Source organism: Marmota monax, unplaced genomic scaffold, assembly GCF_021218885.2.
Source record: "Marmota monax isolate L192 unplaced genomic scaffold, Marmota_monax_Labrador192_F-V1.1 WCK01_AAM20220418_F8-fsc00034, whole genome shotgun sequence".
Taxonomy (NCBI): domain Eukaryota; kingdom Metazoa; phylum Chordata; class Mammalia; order Rodentia; family Sciuridae; genus Marmota; species Marmota monax.
The window spans coordinates 9,020,016-9,036,521 of NW_026693934.1; the positions used below are offsets into that span (position 1 = coordinate 9,020,016).

The following is a 16,506-nucleotide window of genomic DNA, read 5'->3' on the forward strand; positions in this document are numbered from 1 at the left end:
TCTGGAAAATCAGATGTTGACTTATACAAATAGTGGATTATAATCAGAGATAGTAGGAAACCTTTAGATCCTTTAGACTTTATCTAAAATTGTCTTTCAACCCTTATTTTCTAGGTAATTTTCTTTTTTTGGTACTGGGATTGAACCCAGAAGCACTTAACCACTGAGCCACATCGCTGACCCTTTATTATATTTTATCTAGAGACAGGGTCTCACTGAGTTGCTTAGGGCCTCACTAAGTTGCTGAGGCTGATTTTGAACTTGTGATCCTCCTGCCTCAGGCTCCTGAGCTGCTGGGATTACAGGCATGTGCCACTGGGCCCAGCTAGGTAATTTTCTTTTTTATATGATATTACAGGGATAGGAAGTTGTGATATAAATATCTATGATTTAGCATATATGAATAATCCCTTTCACTTTTGTGTTCTGAGGTAATAAATTACTGTAGAGATATACTGTCAACAGCATTCCATTCTGTCTTTTATGTTTCACCTGTTCCACTAGAGGGCGAGCTACATGAATATACCTGCTTTGACTTGGTCACAGGTGTATCCTTAGTGTCTATTATGAAGCTAAACACATAGTAGCTTCTGTAAAAGTCTCTGGGGCAAGGCTACAGATCATTGGTAGATCATTTGCCTAACATGTGTGAGCACCTAGATTCACTCCCCATCACCACAAAAATTAATAAAAATAAATATTATTTGTTGAATGAAAATATGATAGCATTATTTCTCTGTTTCAAATCTTAATGGAAGAATGATTGTTTTAGACTGTTAGCAGTTCTAGATTCAGCCCAGCTTGGAGGAGAGACCTATAATTTTGCTTAGTAGAAAGCCCTGGATTAGGGTGTTTTCCAGAGTTAGTTGAGGTGGTGGCTCAGCAGAATGAGTTCTGCTGTCTCAAGGGTCAGTTACCTGTGGGCTGGCCCATCCTGTTTATAAGGTGGCTGCCAGCAGCCGTCTGTTCACTCCCACTCGGAGAAAGTAGGAGAATAGCTTTTCTGGATACAGTTTATTTGTTCAAGAACCTAAATGAGAAAAAGATAGTATGGGAAAGATGAATGAATATCTTACTTCCTTTCTTGACGGGGCAGACAGCATGAATTAGATGAGTTGGCAAAAGTTGTAAGGAGAGCTAGTACCTTCAGAATAAAGAAGTTTTGAGATGCTGGAGTACAGGATGACAATGTGGAGCTTTTTTCCTAAATATTTGGAGAAAGGTGAGAATTCACCCATGCTTAGTACATGGAGTTGTATGAAGGAAACTTATTTGCATTTTGGCTTTCACACACCAGCTTTTGCTGCAGGATGCTAACTTTCCAAACCTTAGTTCAAATTAGTACCTCTAAATAAATTAAAGTTGAAAACAGAAGTAGTCCATGATCTGAGTTGCCAAAACTATCTGTTGACTTAAAAATAATAATAATACATGCACATTATTGAAAACAAGTGTGAATACAGAAAAAGGTATAATGTGGCTGGTCACCCTCATGTCTGTTATAGTTTTGCCTCCTTTCTCCCCTGGAGACATACGTTCTCAATAGATTACATGAGTCCTTTCAGAACATAGTGGAGCAGGAGAGAGATGTGTGTGCTTGTTACATACGTTCTTCTACCTCATTTCTTCATTCTCTTTTGTTGCCTGATTTTCTGCCCTGGATAGAGGTGCTCATCTGCTGTGGGCCATGCTGGATGTGTCTAGTATTTTGTGGTATAAGTGATGTTACTGTGAATATCCTTGTATATAAAAACCTTATTGAATCTTGACATATATTATCAACGAGGCAAATTGCTAGTAATGGATTTCTGGGTCAAAGTATATGAACATTTTTTTTTTTTTTTTGGTACTGGGATTTAACTCAGGGATGCTTTACCACTGAGCTTCATCCTCAGCTCTTTTTATTTTTTGTTTTGAGACAGGGTCTTGCTTGTTGCTTAGAGCCTCGTTAAGTTCTTACAGCCTCACTAAGTTGCTGAGGCTGATCTTGAACTTGTGATCCTCCTGCATCAGCTTCCTAAATTGCTGGGATTACAGGTGTGCACCACTGTGCCTGGTACAGTTTTTAAATTGTGGCAGATTCTGTCAAATTCCCCTCCAGAAGGGTTGCAGCAATATTCATTCTCTGTCCTCTTGTTTGCTTTTTCTTTTGGCTGATGTCATGGAATTTTTTTGTGCCTATCTGATGATAGGTAAAATTTTTGACTTTACATTTTGAATTTTGTCTTTGAATTGAGAGAGAAATTGGGTACATTCTTCGGAATTTATTTTTGTGTTATTCAAATTTTTTTTTTTTTGTAAACTCTCAAGTGATTGCCTTTTCTTTATAATATATAGGAGCTTTGTAGGTGAAGGAAATAAACTCACTGCTGCCATTTGGTTGTAGTGTTTTTTTTTCTCAAATTTGTTATAAATCTTTTTAAAATTTAGAAGACTTATTTTTATTGAGTTAAACTGTCAAGCTTTTTCATGATGACTCCTAGTTTTCTGTTCTGACTTGGCTACTCTACCATCACCAGTGTGGCACATCTGACTAAGCCATGTCAACCTGATCAGGTGTAAAGCTGGAACAACTAGACCTTAGGACCCCAGGAATGTTATCAGAAGTCCCAAGTCCTTATCTGTGTTGAATCCTAGTTCCCTTAAGGCTGCTTCATGTCTGTTTACTCATCAGGGTGGGTGGTGAGACTGAAGCCTAGAATGGAAGGTGGGGTAGGGCAGGTATGAACCCCACTAATAGGATATTTGGTAAATGCCAGGTGGTCAGTGGGGTCCATTGTCTTTGGGCTCTTCCTCAGATGACATCAAAGGGGGTTTAGGATTGAGACTTACAACAGATAAACCATTGTCTTTTTGGTATAATTTTGAACTTCCCTTTTTCTTCTCTTATAGGTGAAGAGATGGCATTTGTGAAGAGTGGATGGTTGTTGCGACAGAGTGAGTACAGGACATGTGGGTCTGCCTTAGGTTCTGTGTCTATTTCTATTTGCTAAAACAGATGACTTTAAAAAATAAATCATAAAGTCTTATGTTTTTTTTTTTAAAGAGAGAAGAGAGAATTTTTCTAATATTTATTTTTCAGTTTTCAGTGGACACAACATCTTTTTTTAAATTTTATTTTTATGTGGTGCTGAGGATCGAACTCAGTGTCCTGCGCATGCCAGGCAAGCGTGTTACCGCTCGAGCCACATCCCCAGCCCCAAGTCTTATGTTTTTTCCTCAATTTCCTCTTTGGGATTTTCATAACTATAAAATACCTTTTTGTACACGTGGAACTCTTTTTTTTTTCTTTCAGTACTGGGGATCATACCTAGGACTTCATACACACATGCTAAGCAGCCACTTTACAACTGAGCTGTATCTCCAGCCCCTGGAACTCCTCCTTACTTGTTGAATTGATAAGAACCAGGAAATGATGGCAGTCCTTACTGTTTTCTCTTTCCTTAGTAGCATACTTTATTGTTAATGGTTGACCTGAGACTGCCTGAATCTGACTACACCTAGCTGCTGTACTATATATAGCATGGAGGTACTGATCATCTTGGGTGTGGGAAACGCCTGTCTTACCTGGTGACTGAGCAGTGACTCAGATTCTGAAATACAGGAGGGCTTTGTAATTATGTAGAGGAAGACTGGACCTGAGGCAACAAGTTTATCAAAAGCCACACTTTTTTTTTATAAATCTCCAAAGGAACTCCAGAAAAGAAATTTAAATCTCTTTTAAGAAAGTGTGATAGAGATCCACTCTCCTAGACTTGTCTTGGATCTTTCTTTCATAAGTAGTTCACCTCTGAGGCTGCCACTCCATGTAAGATTCATCCTGTTTTAAAATAGAAAACTCACCTACGTTTATTAAAGAAATAATAGACTCTTTTGTTGCCCTAGAAAGAGCAGGATTAAGGAAAAGATGACTACCACATTATTTATAATTCTAAACTGTGGTACATGTAATTGGTTTACTGTTCAGAGACATGAGGGGTGCCTGCAGAACTTAGCTAATATTGAGTCTAGTATTGAAGAATCAACTGCATACCTTGGATGGTTTATATAAAAACAATTGTCTATGAAGTTTATTTTTGTTCCCATTATAAATATTTTTCATGTACTCATTTAATTCTTACAATAGCTCCATGATAGGTATTGTTGTTTCCATTTAAAATTAAGATTTTGTGAGATGAGGTAATTTGGATATAAACAAACTATGGAAGGTAGAATTGTTGCAGTCCTTATCTCTGATGCCAATCCAATAACAAGGACACTGTTTTGAGAAAAAGAAAAAGGAAGGATTATTGCTTTTCTAGCAAAGGAGAAACGTGGGAGACTCCTATCCCAAAGGCTGTGATTCTCCCCATCGGGAGGGACACCAGGGTGGGGGTGGGGGGGAGTTATATTCCAGGTGTGCTCTGTACAGATCCCAGGGCTCCCTGTTGGCTGTTAGGATTCGCTTGTTGATTTGTGAGATATTCATTCACTTCCCAGATCCTCAGTACACATCTTCTTCCTCTAGTGGATGTGTTCAAGGACTGTTAACTAGGGGAAGAAAAGGTAACACTGTATCCCTAATCTTGTTAGGGAAGGGAGAAGAGAGAAAAAAACATGTTTTTTTTTTTAAAAAAAAAACAAAAAAACAAAACCTCAGAGCAACAAGGCCTATATTCAGAAGGTGAAGGAACTGTTAGAGATTTATATTAAAGCTCAAGACTGAGTTCATCGTTAATACTCTTTCTATCCAGAGATGATTGTTTAATTTGTTCTGTATGAACAAATCTGGAGCAGAACCACATGTCCTCTCAAGGTCTGTGACAGTCTGGTAGTCTTAGCATAGATAGAGTTATTGTAATGTTGGATTTGTACAGAAAGTCCTTATATATTGGAGCCTCGACCCAATCTTTGTGAAGTTTGCTTGTTTTGGGTTTTTGGTTCCAGTCTCCCCTATGGTCAAGGACATGGGAGCCTTGTTTAGACCTTGAGGAAGTCTCCTCCTTTGTTGGTTCTTTGGATGTCTTCTGTTTTTCTCATTAGGCCCTATCACATTCTTGTTTGAGAACAATCATTTTCCATTACAGCTGAATGTAAATGGTGTAGACTTTTAGTGAACAGTAACCCTTTTAACAATTTTTTGTGTTCCTCATCAGCGCCCAGCATGGTGATATATATACACAAAATAGATGTTCAGATATTTTCAGTATCCTTGCCCATGGTTATTATAGAGATGTATATTCAACAGACTTTTTCTTTATGGCCAATTCAAACATGTGATTGATTTTCCTTTGCTGAAAGAAGAAGTATTAATCTCAGTAACATAAAATGAGGTGAGATGTATTACGTTTACTGGTTACAGAACAGCAGAGATATACTTGTGCTTATGGGTAGGCCAGGCAGTCCCCAGCATTCATTTTCCTGTCATTGCTGCATAGGACCTAGTACTTGGCCTTTGAGGGGCAGCCTGATCTGGGAGTCTGCGGTCAGGTCTTTGATTGCCTCTGAAATACTAAGACAGAACTCCCTAACCTGATGATTTCACCTGTTTTCATGACTCAATCTGGTAGTTTCTGCATATTCAGGCACTGCCAATCACAGTGCTGGGTGCCAGTACAAACAGCGTTGGCAAGTGGCACTACTCCTCTCATTGAGAAGGGTGCCTGATGCAGGTAGTGGAAAGGCTGGATATCACGTTTGATATCAGTAGCAGGCAGGAGAGTATAAACAGAAGTATGGGAAACAAGAGTTTTGCACATTGGGCAAGTACAGGCTAGGATGTGCAGGAACAGAATGTATAGTGGGCAGTGTACGGATGTGAGAAAGATTCAGGGTTGGCTTGTAGCTAAAGTTAGCTGCGGAGTCCGCTTTCGGGTTTCACTCTGGTAGATGAAGAAATTATAGCTTTATAAAGTTAATTGTCTAGTCCAAGTTACAAATGAAAGTATGGTCTCTCAAACTGACAGAAATATGAGGTAGCAGGATGTGTCAGGATAGGAGTACCCATTTATCCAGTGTCTCAGTCCTGTGTGTCTGCAACAATGCTGTGGGCTTCCTATAAGGGGAAATGTTAGAAAAGAGTATATATGAAAGCTCTTGAGGAAAAAAAAAAAGAAACATTTTTTTCCCAGAGAGGAAGATACTATTTTCATTACATATAGAGACTTTCCAGGCCAGCATTTTCAGATCAATTTAGCTTGTGTTGGGAAAGTTTAGGAAGTCAAAAACGTTTAAAGTTTAGCTTAATTCTACTTGGGAAATTAGATATTAGCTCTTTTTCATTAACTCAAGCAAACTTTTTTTTCCCCCTTAACTTTTTTATTTTGGGACTTGGCCTTTGGTTAGCAATCTGCTCAGTGTCTACAGTACATGCTGTCTGCAGGCTGTTACAGCAAGGGTGGGTCAGGCCACCATGGTGTTTGTTTCTAACCCCCCCCTTTTTAAAAAATTTTTTTAGTTGTAGATGGACAAAATACCTTTGTTTTACTTATTCATTTTTATGTGGTGCTGAGAATTGAACCTAGTGCCGCACACATGCTAGGCAACTGCTCTACCACTGAGCACATCTACTACTTCCATCACTGAGCCCCTACTACTTCCATTTTGATGAACTGCTTCAGGCAGTTCTGTGCAGGTGTGTTTAGTAGACCACAGGAGAGTTTCCTTTGGTTCTGTCCTTAGAGGACAAAATCTTTTGTTTACTCTGCCCAAAGCCAACCTTTCCCATGTATTTTTTTAGGTACTATTTTGAAGCGCTGGAAGAAGAATTGGTTTGACCTGTGGTCAGATGGTCACCTGATCTATTATGATGACCAGACTCGGCAGAGTATTGAGGATAAGGTCCATATGCCGGTGGATTGCATCAATATTCGCACAGGGCATGAGTGTCGGGGTAAGCTACCACCTCCTTAGCCAACTTCTGTCATCTGTTCTTCCTCGTCTTTTTTTTTTTTTTTTTTTTTTTGGTACTTGGGATTGAACCCAGGGGACCACTGAGCCACATCCACAACTCTTTTTTATGTTTTATTTAGAGACAGGGTCTCGCTGAGTTCCTAATTCGCTGAGGCTGGCTTTGAATTCAGAATCCTCCTGCCTTAATCTTCTGAGCCGCTAGGATTACACCTGGCCCCCTTCCTCATTCTTGATGGGAGCTGGATCTTTTTCCTTGCCTGATGATCTTTTTTTAGGACTTTATCTGGGAGGGGCAGCCGTAGCAGGGGTGGAAGTGGGGCCCAGACCCTTAGATCATGACTTATAAAATTGGAACAAGTAGATTTTCTCATCTGAATTATTCTTCAACACGCATGCCTTCATCTTTTGGAGAAGGATCTAGATTGCTGGGAACTCCAAGAAGGATGGAGCCACCCTAGACTATATTGATTTTATGACTTAGAAATTAGCATCTGTTTGATGGTGGCTCCATTGAAGGTCTTAAAATCTGTGATGTCATGGTTTCCTGCAATTATCCTTTATATTTGCTTTAAAAGAATAGTTTCATAAAAGTCATCTTGGCTGCTGATTTTGCCAGTTAGTCTGGCTGTTTCTTTTCTGTCTTCTTGGTCAGGCCACAGGTTATTTCTTAAATTATAGCACTTGATTTTTTCGTTGTTATTGTTTAATTTTTTCTTATCTAAGCTGTTAAAAAAATAACCATGTAAATCTTCCTTCATTCTTATTTTTCATAGATATTCAGCCTCCAGATGGGAAGCCAAAAGACTGTCTGCTGCAGATTGTTTGCCGAGATGGGAAAACTATCAGTCTTTGTGCAGAAAGCACAGATGATTGTTTGTGAGTTTTGATTTCTTATGTTTAATTTAAAAACTATTTTCTGTCTTAATTTCCAGTGGTCCAGAAGGGAAAATAATGGGAGTGGAGTTTTCCTTCAGGCAATAGAATAAAGGACTCTGCAGATGCATGGCAGAAATTTATCAGGGTTTTTCCTGATTCTAATTTCTTCCCCTCCAGGACTGCCTGGGCAGGATCCCATTCTGGTGAAATGGTAGAAAGTAATAGCTTTCTAATAATCACTTTGTGCTTTGTGTTTTCTTTTTAAGATTTATAATGGGTAATGGGCTTAGGTGAATGGTTTTTTCAGTCTTATTCTTTTTATGTAAATGTGTCTTTAATAAGCACAGACATCTGTATTGTGCAGCTTTCTTTGGTAGTCATTGTTCCCATCTGCTATGTTTGAAGAAGGGATAGGGAACTAAACTGCCAGAGAAAAGCCCAACCTCCCTAGTCCTCTGCCTGTTGGTGTTGGATCAGAAACTTGCCAACACTAAATGAAATTTAGGGGAAAGAATGGATTTACTCTCTCCACTTTGTACCCTACAATGGGTTAACTTTAGACATGAGAATTCACTAGCAGACATTACTGAATTACTTGTACATATATGACATTATCATAAAAGCCTTGCAGACCACTTTTTTCAATGCCTATTCCTTTATTCACATCCTTGTTCATCCTCAGTTTAAACATTTATTGTATGCCAAGTAGGGTTTATTTTAAATCCCCTGTGTAGCTTCTTTTTTATGTTCCTCTGATTTATTTATTTATTTTTATTTTTAATTATTTTAAACTCTTTTTTTAAGTATTTTTTTTTAATATTTATTTTTTAGGTGTAAATGGACACAACACAATGCCTTTATTTTTATGTGGTGCTGAGGATCGAACCTGGGTCCGCCCATGTGAGGCGAGCGCTCTACTGCTGAGCCACAATCCCAGCCCATGTTCCTCTGATTTATATCAGTGAGTCTTTTTTCCCCCCTGGTGCTGGAGATTGAACCTAGGGCTTTGTGCAAGCTAGGGCAGCACCCTATCATTGAGCTACGTCTCCAGCCCCTATATCAGTGAGTTTTAAATAGCATCTTCTGAGAGAGAGAGAATGGCTTTCTTGAAGACTAATGTCAGGCTAATTTGCTGCTTTTATAAACTGTAACTCTACTACTACCTCTTAATAATTTAAGCTAACATATATTAAACACTTACTTTGTACTAGTCATGGAGCTAACTGCTTTTCAGATGTTGTTTAATCCTATTCATATTTTATAAAGTGGGTATTGTTTTTCCTGGCATAAAAGGTTGAGGCATAGAGAGATTAAGTAACTTCTGAACTAGTTGTTATATGCTCCTTTAATAAATTAACATAATTTTAATAGCTTCAAACAAATCTACATGTATTATTACATTTCTGGAAGAAAGATGTTTGACACCAAATTCAGACACAAAGTGTCTGCAGGACCTTATTCTGCTGAATGCTTTAGGAGAGAATCTGTATCCTGGCCTTTTCTAGCTTCTAGAGGTCTCATGCATTCCTTCACTCCTGACCTCTTTCTCACTCCTCAAAGTCAGCAGCAATGTGTCTATCTTCTCACACTGTCACCTGACTTTGCAGATAGGAAAGGTTACATGCCTCTAAGGAGTTTTGATTGGTTTGGTCCTACCTTGATTTTCTAAGATAATCTATCCATCTCAAGGTCTTTAACCTTAATTATAGATGCAGGGTCCCTTTTGCCATGTTTGGAAGTAGACATCTTTGGGGGCCATCATTCTGCCTGTCAAGACTTTAGAGTTTGGGCTGAGGATGTGGCTCAAGCGGTAGCGCGCTCACCTGGCATGCGTGCGGCCCGGGTTCGATCCTCAGTACCACATACAAAGATGTCGTGTCCGCTGAAAAAAGACTTTAGAGTTAGTAGACTGGACTCAGGATTTGGCTCCTAAGCCCTTTGGTCCTTAACTACTCTGCTTTATTGTGAGCTGAGATGTCACATATGTGAAATGTTTCTTTAAATAATAGTGGGAAATATATCAAACTAGAATTTTAGGTTATTTAATGAAACATGGGAGTTTTTCTTGTAGAAGAGGTAAAAATATGAAATATGTAAATAAAAAAATATAAAAATATGAAATAAAAATGTTTTACCCGGAAGAGAGGGGAAGATTCGTTCTAAACCTAGATGGCAAAGTGTATATATGTATGTATGTATATATGTGTGTGTGTGTGTGTGTGTCAGTGTCGCTGTCTGTCTGTCTGTCTGATTTTAGGGGCACAAATTAGAATATAAAGGATAAAGCTTTTTAAATTAGAGTAATGAAAATGAACAGAAACATTCTTCATTAAAAGAAAACTTGATAAATCACGATAGGAAATCACCTGGTGGCTAATTAGACTGGCAGAGTTGACCTCAGTAAATGTGAATTGGCTAAATTTCCCTTAAAAATAGTAAAATCTGAGATTGGGAAGGAAACAAAGTCCAGTTACTTATTTTGTTAATAAGAAATATTCTTGAAACAAAATTGACACAGAAAGGCTTAAAAAAGCAGAATAGGAGACTTAGTTTGCTAGGACTGCTTAAACCAAGTATCATAAACTGGTAACTAAAAAAACAGAAATGGAGTATTTGATAGTTCTGGAGGCTGGAAGTCAGATTAGTTTGCTGTGATGACTAAAAGACCCAACCAAAACAATTGTAGTGGAGTAAAAGTTTATTTGGGGCCTTACAGTTTCAGAGGTCTCAGTCTGTGGACAGCTGGTTCCATTTGTCAGGGCCCAGGGTGAGGCAGAACATTATGGTGAAAGAGTGTATGTGTGTGGAGGGGGAGTGACTCACATGATGATCTGAAAGCAGAGAGAGAGTGAGTCTCCATTCATCAGATATAAATGTATATCCCAGAGGCATGCCCCAATGCCCCACCTCCTCCAGCCATACCCTACCTGCCTTAAAGGGATTAATTTACTGATTAAATTAAGGCTCCTATAACCCAGTCATTTCTCCTCTAAACTTTCTTGCATTGTCACATACATGAGCTTTTGGGGACACTTCACATCCAAACCATAATAGAATCCTTCCTTGCCTCTTTCTAGCTTCTTGTGGTTGCCAGGAATTCTTGGTGTTCCTTGACTTGCCAGCTGCACCACTTCAGTCTCTTCCTTTATTTTCACATGTGCATTCTTCTCTTGTGTGTCTATGTCCAGATTTCCACATTGGATTAGGGACCAATCTTAAAATATGATCTCATTTTAATTTGATTTCATCTGCAAAGACCCTGTTTCCAAACAAGGTCATGTTCATAGGTTATGGGGATTTGGACTTCAGTTTGGACACAGTTTAATCCATAATAAACACTCTGAGTAAAGATGATGAAATGAATCTGAATCATCTTCCCCAACTACCTAGTGAAATGAGAGGGATAATATTTCACCAGCAACAACGATTATTTATTAGAAGTTAAACTTCAAGCACAAATTGTGAACAGCCAAAGAAAAACAGACAGTTAGTATGAGGTGTATCAATGTTCTTAACCCCATCTCAAATCCCAGAAGCAATAAAAAGAAGAATTAATTAAATCCTGTAGTCTGGAGTGATGTTGATTAAGAGAATAAAATGCATTTTGGAAAAGCCCAGGAAAAACCTTTCAGAATAGATATCCTTGGGATCACAGCAGAGGCTGGAAGGTTTGTCAGTTTCATGCCAGGACATTGAAGGCATTGAAGCTTACCTGAGTTGGATAATTCTCTGACTGGTGATATGAGCCCTAGCATAAAACTTTGAAAGAAATATTCAGAAGAGAGTATACAATCCATGTATTTCAGAAAAGTCATATTCCATCACAGAGGAAATTTCTTCCTTTTCTGCCTCTTCCTTCTATGATAATAGAAAAGTGCTGTGGGTCACACCTAGTTACCAAACTGTTGCTAGATTGGGGTAGGGTGGAATTCCCAGTTGGTACTAGATCAGGTAGAAAGGTGTAAAGGAGAAATAACTCATACCATATCAGAGTAAATAGAAGTTTTAGGTATCACTTCCCAAGTTAAACATTAGCAGTGTGCAAGTAATGCTTGGCAACTATGTAAACCCACCATAAAGGAAAAATGAGGAAAGAATGCAGGTCTGAGAAAAAGCTAGACAAGAGGAAAATAAAATCAAGGAATAGAACATAGTTTCCAAAAGTGTTGTCCTGGTTTTCATATTTAAAAGTATAGCCTTATACCCCTGTATACACGTAAGTGAACACTCTCTTTCATCATCTACCAACTGTTATCTGGTGTTCTTTGCCTATTGTCGGTAGAATGTATGCTCTGTGAGAGTAAGGATTTGTTTATTCTGTGCTCTCTTCAATCTGTAGCCTAGAAGGTTGCCACTATTATGGTATGGGGGTGGGGGGGAGGTAGCAGGTATCATAACTTTGCCTAGTATACAGCCCATCTGAAAAATGAACCACTAGTATAGAGGAAATCTCTGTAAAAACAGGGAAAAAGATTCAAGGATTTGGAGTAAAGACCAAAGCTATGTTAGATAAAGGAGTTCAGAAAGATTATTAATATCCAGAAAGTACTAGACCCAAAAAGAGATGTTTAGAAACTGACTTGCAAGAAAAACATTCTGAAATAGTAGAACTGAATTTGCAGACTAAAGCCACATTAGACTGTTCTACCTAAAACAGCAAAACAATTTTTTATTTACTTATTTTTTTAAATGGTTTTTCGTTTTAGATGGACACAATATCTTTGTTTGTTTATTTATTTATTTAATGTGGTGCTGATGATAGAACCCAGTGCCTCATGCATGCAAGGCAAGCACTCAGCCACTGAGTTACAACTCCAGCCCCAACAAAACGATTTATATACGATACATGATTATCTATTATGATACCTGTTAGCAATGTGAATGGCATTTGTACATTGCATATCAAATCCATTGGGGGAATTTCACAACTTAATCATATTTGTTAGAAAACCAGAACATTTGAAAATAAATGAGCTGAAGTTTCAACTCAAGGAAGTGGTAAGATTAGAATAAAGTGAATGGAATTAATAGAGATGAGAGAAGAGGGATGGAGTCAATACAAAAAGCGAGGGATGAGCACCTGAGATTTCGTACTCAAATATCTAATTTTCATGACCATATAAGGGAAGAGTGGTAGATGTGAATATTATTACAAACTTTATGTAGGGCCACTTGGCAGTACTCAGTGAAATAAATGTTTTATCTTTTGACCTAAGCAGTTCCACTCTTTGGAATTTGTCCTGTATGACTGTTTACATGAGGCTAATAAGGATGTTAATAAAAGCATTGTTTTTAATGAGAAAATATTGCTGACAGTCTACATTTACTCATTGTGTAGCCTTCCCAAAATGAATAGATCTGTATATAACATGAACTGACAAAACAAGTTGCAGTATAGTTTAAATTTATTAAAAAATGGATCAAATATTAAATTGTAAGCATATTTTAAAGTCTTATACCTACCGTAGATATATTTGTAAAAAATAATCTTATCTTTTATATATGTGCATAAGTATATTATATATTCCTAGTGTATGTCTTAAATGAATTGATTGGGTCTTGGGGTAATATCTGAAGACCTATTCTTTTTTAAGCCTTTTCAGGAATTCTGATCCTAGCCTGGATTTGAGAATCATTGAAATGGTGCATAACCTCAGATAAAATACCCTTTTTCTTTTCTACAGGGCCTGGAAATTTGCACTGCAAGATTCTAGAACAAACACAGTAAGTTACTAATGGCATTTGCCAATAATTTTTTTTTTTTTTTTTTTTTTACATCCTCGATCTTGTGTAACAAATTGGGAAATAGGAGTTTGGGAAAGGAAATTGGGGAAGATAAGGCTTTCTTGCTCATCTAGCCATGAATGAGCAGAGCACCTTTTGCTAATAACAGTGATTGTGCTGGGTTGTGCCAAATGTTTGGGCAGGAAGAACTGTCTTCACATAGACATGCAAGTTCCAGTTGTTTTCCAGAAATGTTCGTATATTTTAAACTTTGTAATACCTTGAATTCTGCTATGGAAAAGGCTCAAAAAGAACTACTGCATTTTTTTATGCATAGAATCTTAGGTTTGTAAAACCAAAGCATTTTGGGGACTTGTCTGTAGACTTGTTTCTGTTTTCAGGAGGTCACAGAGATAGCCCATTTGTAGAGCTTAGTAATGCCACCTTTGTGTCAGGGAGTTAAGGAAACTCACTCTGGTCATTGTTTTCATTCTCTAGATGTAATTTTATTTTTCTCTTATCTCTATATGTAAAAAGAAAAGGAAAATAGATAAGGCTTACAAAAGAATTCGGGCCTTTCGTTGGCTCTGCAGTCCTCTCCAAGGAGACTTAGCCTTACAAAAGAATTTTTTAAATAAGTGAAAACCTAATAGCTAAATGTCATTGTTTTCTTTCTGCCAGGCTACTTTGCAGCTCAGTCACATTACCCTCCATACCATGAAAATTCTCTTTTTGGGTGACTTTTAATATGAACCTATAGTAAAAATTTGAGGGTGATTCTTTGTATAGAATTTTTGTATCACCTGTGCGTGTGCATGTGCGCACTCTCTGGGGATTAAAACCAGGGTCTTAGGCATGTTTGGCACCCACTTTTTCAAGTAAGCTGTACCCACTGTCCTGTATGGGTCTTTTTAAAGAGCTAACATGGTTTTCTTTTCTACTAACGGGTAATTTAGAGAATTTTTGTTTTAATGCAAAAACAGACTGAGTGTAAGATGTCTCTGCTATGGCTTAGACTGTGAGCATAAGGATTGTCAAGTGGTGTGGTATCTTTTAAAAGGAGTTGGATAACAATGGTGCCTCTGGGGCCTTTCTGGATAGTAAGGGACCACCTTGTTCCTGAATTGAGGGGACGTCTTAATGGGCCAGTTGTCTCTACTGGATCAGGGAAAGTTTTTCTACTTTCCAGATAGCTGTAACTTTAAAAAAATATATATTTATTTTTTAGTTGTAGTTGGACACACTACCTTTATCTTATTTATTTTTATGTGGTGCTGAGGATCGAACCCAGGGCCTCGCAAGTGCTAGACAAGCACTCTACCGCTGAGCCACAAACCCAGCCCAAGATAGCTGCGACTTTATGTCCTTTAACTTTTTATTTGCTAAGTAAACATCATGCTCTTATCCCCCACTGTCTTTTCTTACACAGGCTTATGTTGGCTCACCAGTCCTTTCCGAGGAGACAGTTGTGGCTGCTTCACCCCCTCCATACACAGCCTATGCTGCACCAACTCCTGAGGTAGGGAGCCAAGCTGTGCAGGAGATCATTTATATGCTGGAAATTTGGGATTGAACCCAGAGGGGCTTAACCACTGAGCGACATCCCCACTCCTTTTTATTTTTTGAGACAGGGTCTCACTGAGTTGCTTAGGGCCTTGCTAAATTGCTGAAGCTGGCTTTGAACTTGCAATCCTCCTGCCTTAGCCTCCAAAGCCACTGGGATTACAGGTATATACCACTGCACCTGGCTTGGGTATATAATTTTTTGTTGTGTGAAATATGTCTGCTTTTATTCTTAAATTTTAAATTTTAAAATAATTACAGATTCACAAGAAATTGTAAAGATAGTATGGAGTCTTATCTAATTTTCAGCCATATTCTCTAGATGTTATGTGTTAAGTAAGATTGCACCAGGAATTTAAAATTTATGTCCAATCCTAAGTAATTTTTACCATATAAGTAGACTTATATGTAACTGCCATCTCAACCAAGACATAAAATTCTTCACAGTATACTCCTGTGGTGATATCCTTTTATAGTCACACCCTCCCCCATTTCCTGATCTCTATCAATACTGGTTTATTTCCCTGTCTAGAATTTTATCATTTCAACAATATCATATAAATGGAATCATACAGCATATAATCTTTTGAGTTTGAGTGACGTTAACCTATGGTGGGACATTTTGGTTGTTTGTAGTGTTTGACTTTTACCAGTAAAACTGCCCTGAACACTTATGAACAAGTTGCCATGCAAACAAAAGATTTTATTTCTCTGGGATAAATGCCCAAATGTGCATTTTCTGGGTCATATGTATGGCAAGTATATGTTTAGTTAAAAAAATAAAAAATCCTAACAAACTTATTTCTAATGACTGCCATTTTTACTTTCCTACCAGTAATATCTGAGTGATTCATTTTCTCTGATCCTTACCAGCAATTGAAAATGTCATTATTTTTATATTAGCTGTTCTATGTGTGTAGTGATGTCTCATTGTGGTTTTAATTTGCATTTCCTTAGTTGCTAGTGATGTTTAATCTTTTTCATTTACTTATTTGCATTCTGAGTATCCTCTTAAGTGGAATGTTTCTTCTTATCTTTTCTAATGGTTTTATTATTTATTTATTTATTTATTAGTTATAGGTGGATACAATATTTTATTTTTATGTGGTGCTGAGGATCGAACCCGGTGCCTCACGCATGTAGGAGAGTACTCTACCTCTGAGCCACAACCCCAGCCCCATGGTTTTATTATTTTTAAGTTGAGTTTTAAGAGTTTTTATATATGTGTTTTAGATATGAACCCTTTGTTAGATATGTGGTCTATAGCTTATCTTTTTATCCTCTTACTGAGTAAGGCCTTTCACAGAGGTTAATTTTGATGCATTCCAGTTCATCAGTTTTTTTCTTTTCTGAGTCATCCTTTGTTGTCATGGCTAACACTTCATCTAGCCCAAGTTTCCCAAGATTCTCTTGTGTTATTCTCTATAAATTTTATATTCTTAGATTTTACAC

General features: G+C 37.7%; 1 protein-coding gene across 3 annotated transcripts in view; it reads left to right on the plus strand.

Annotated features, from left to right (window-relative positions):
- Plekhb2 (pleckstrin homology domain containing B2) overlaps positions 1–16,506 on the plus strand; it is a 43,655-nt gene that overhangs the window by 8,263 nt on the left and 18,886 nt on the right. For 2 of the 3 annotated variants that reach the window (XM_046463749.2, XM_046463750.2), the window contains 5 exons: positions 2,893–2,937; positions 6,719–6,871; positions 7,665–7,767; positions 13,452–13,491; positions 14,921–15,010. In XM_046463749.2, the coding sequence (XP_046319705.1) occupies positions 2,901–2,937; positions 6,719–6,871; positions 7,665–7,767; positions 13,452–13,491; positions 14,921–15,010 (423 nt within the window). In that variant the 5' untranslated portion in view covers positions 2,893–2,900. Of the gene's footprint in view, positions 1–2,892; positions 2,938–6,718; positions 6,872–7,664; positions 7,768–13,451; positions 13,492–14,920; positions 15,011–16,506 lie in introns of those variants that run through there. The other variant, XM_046463751.1, reaches the window with a different exon arrangement.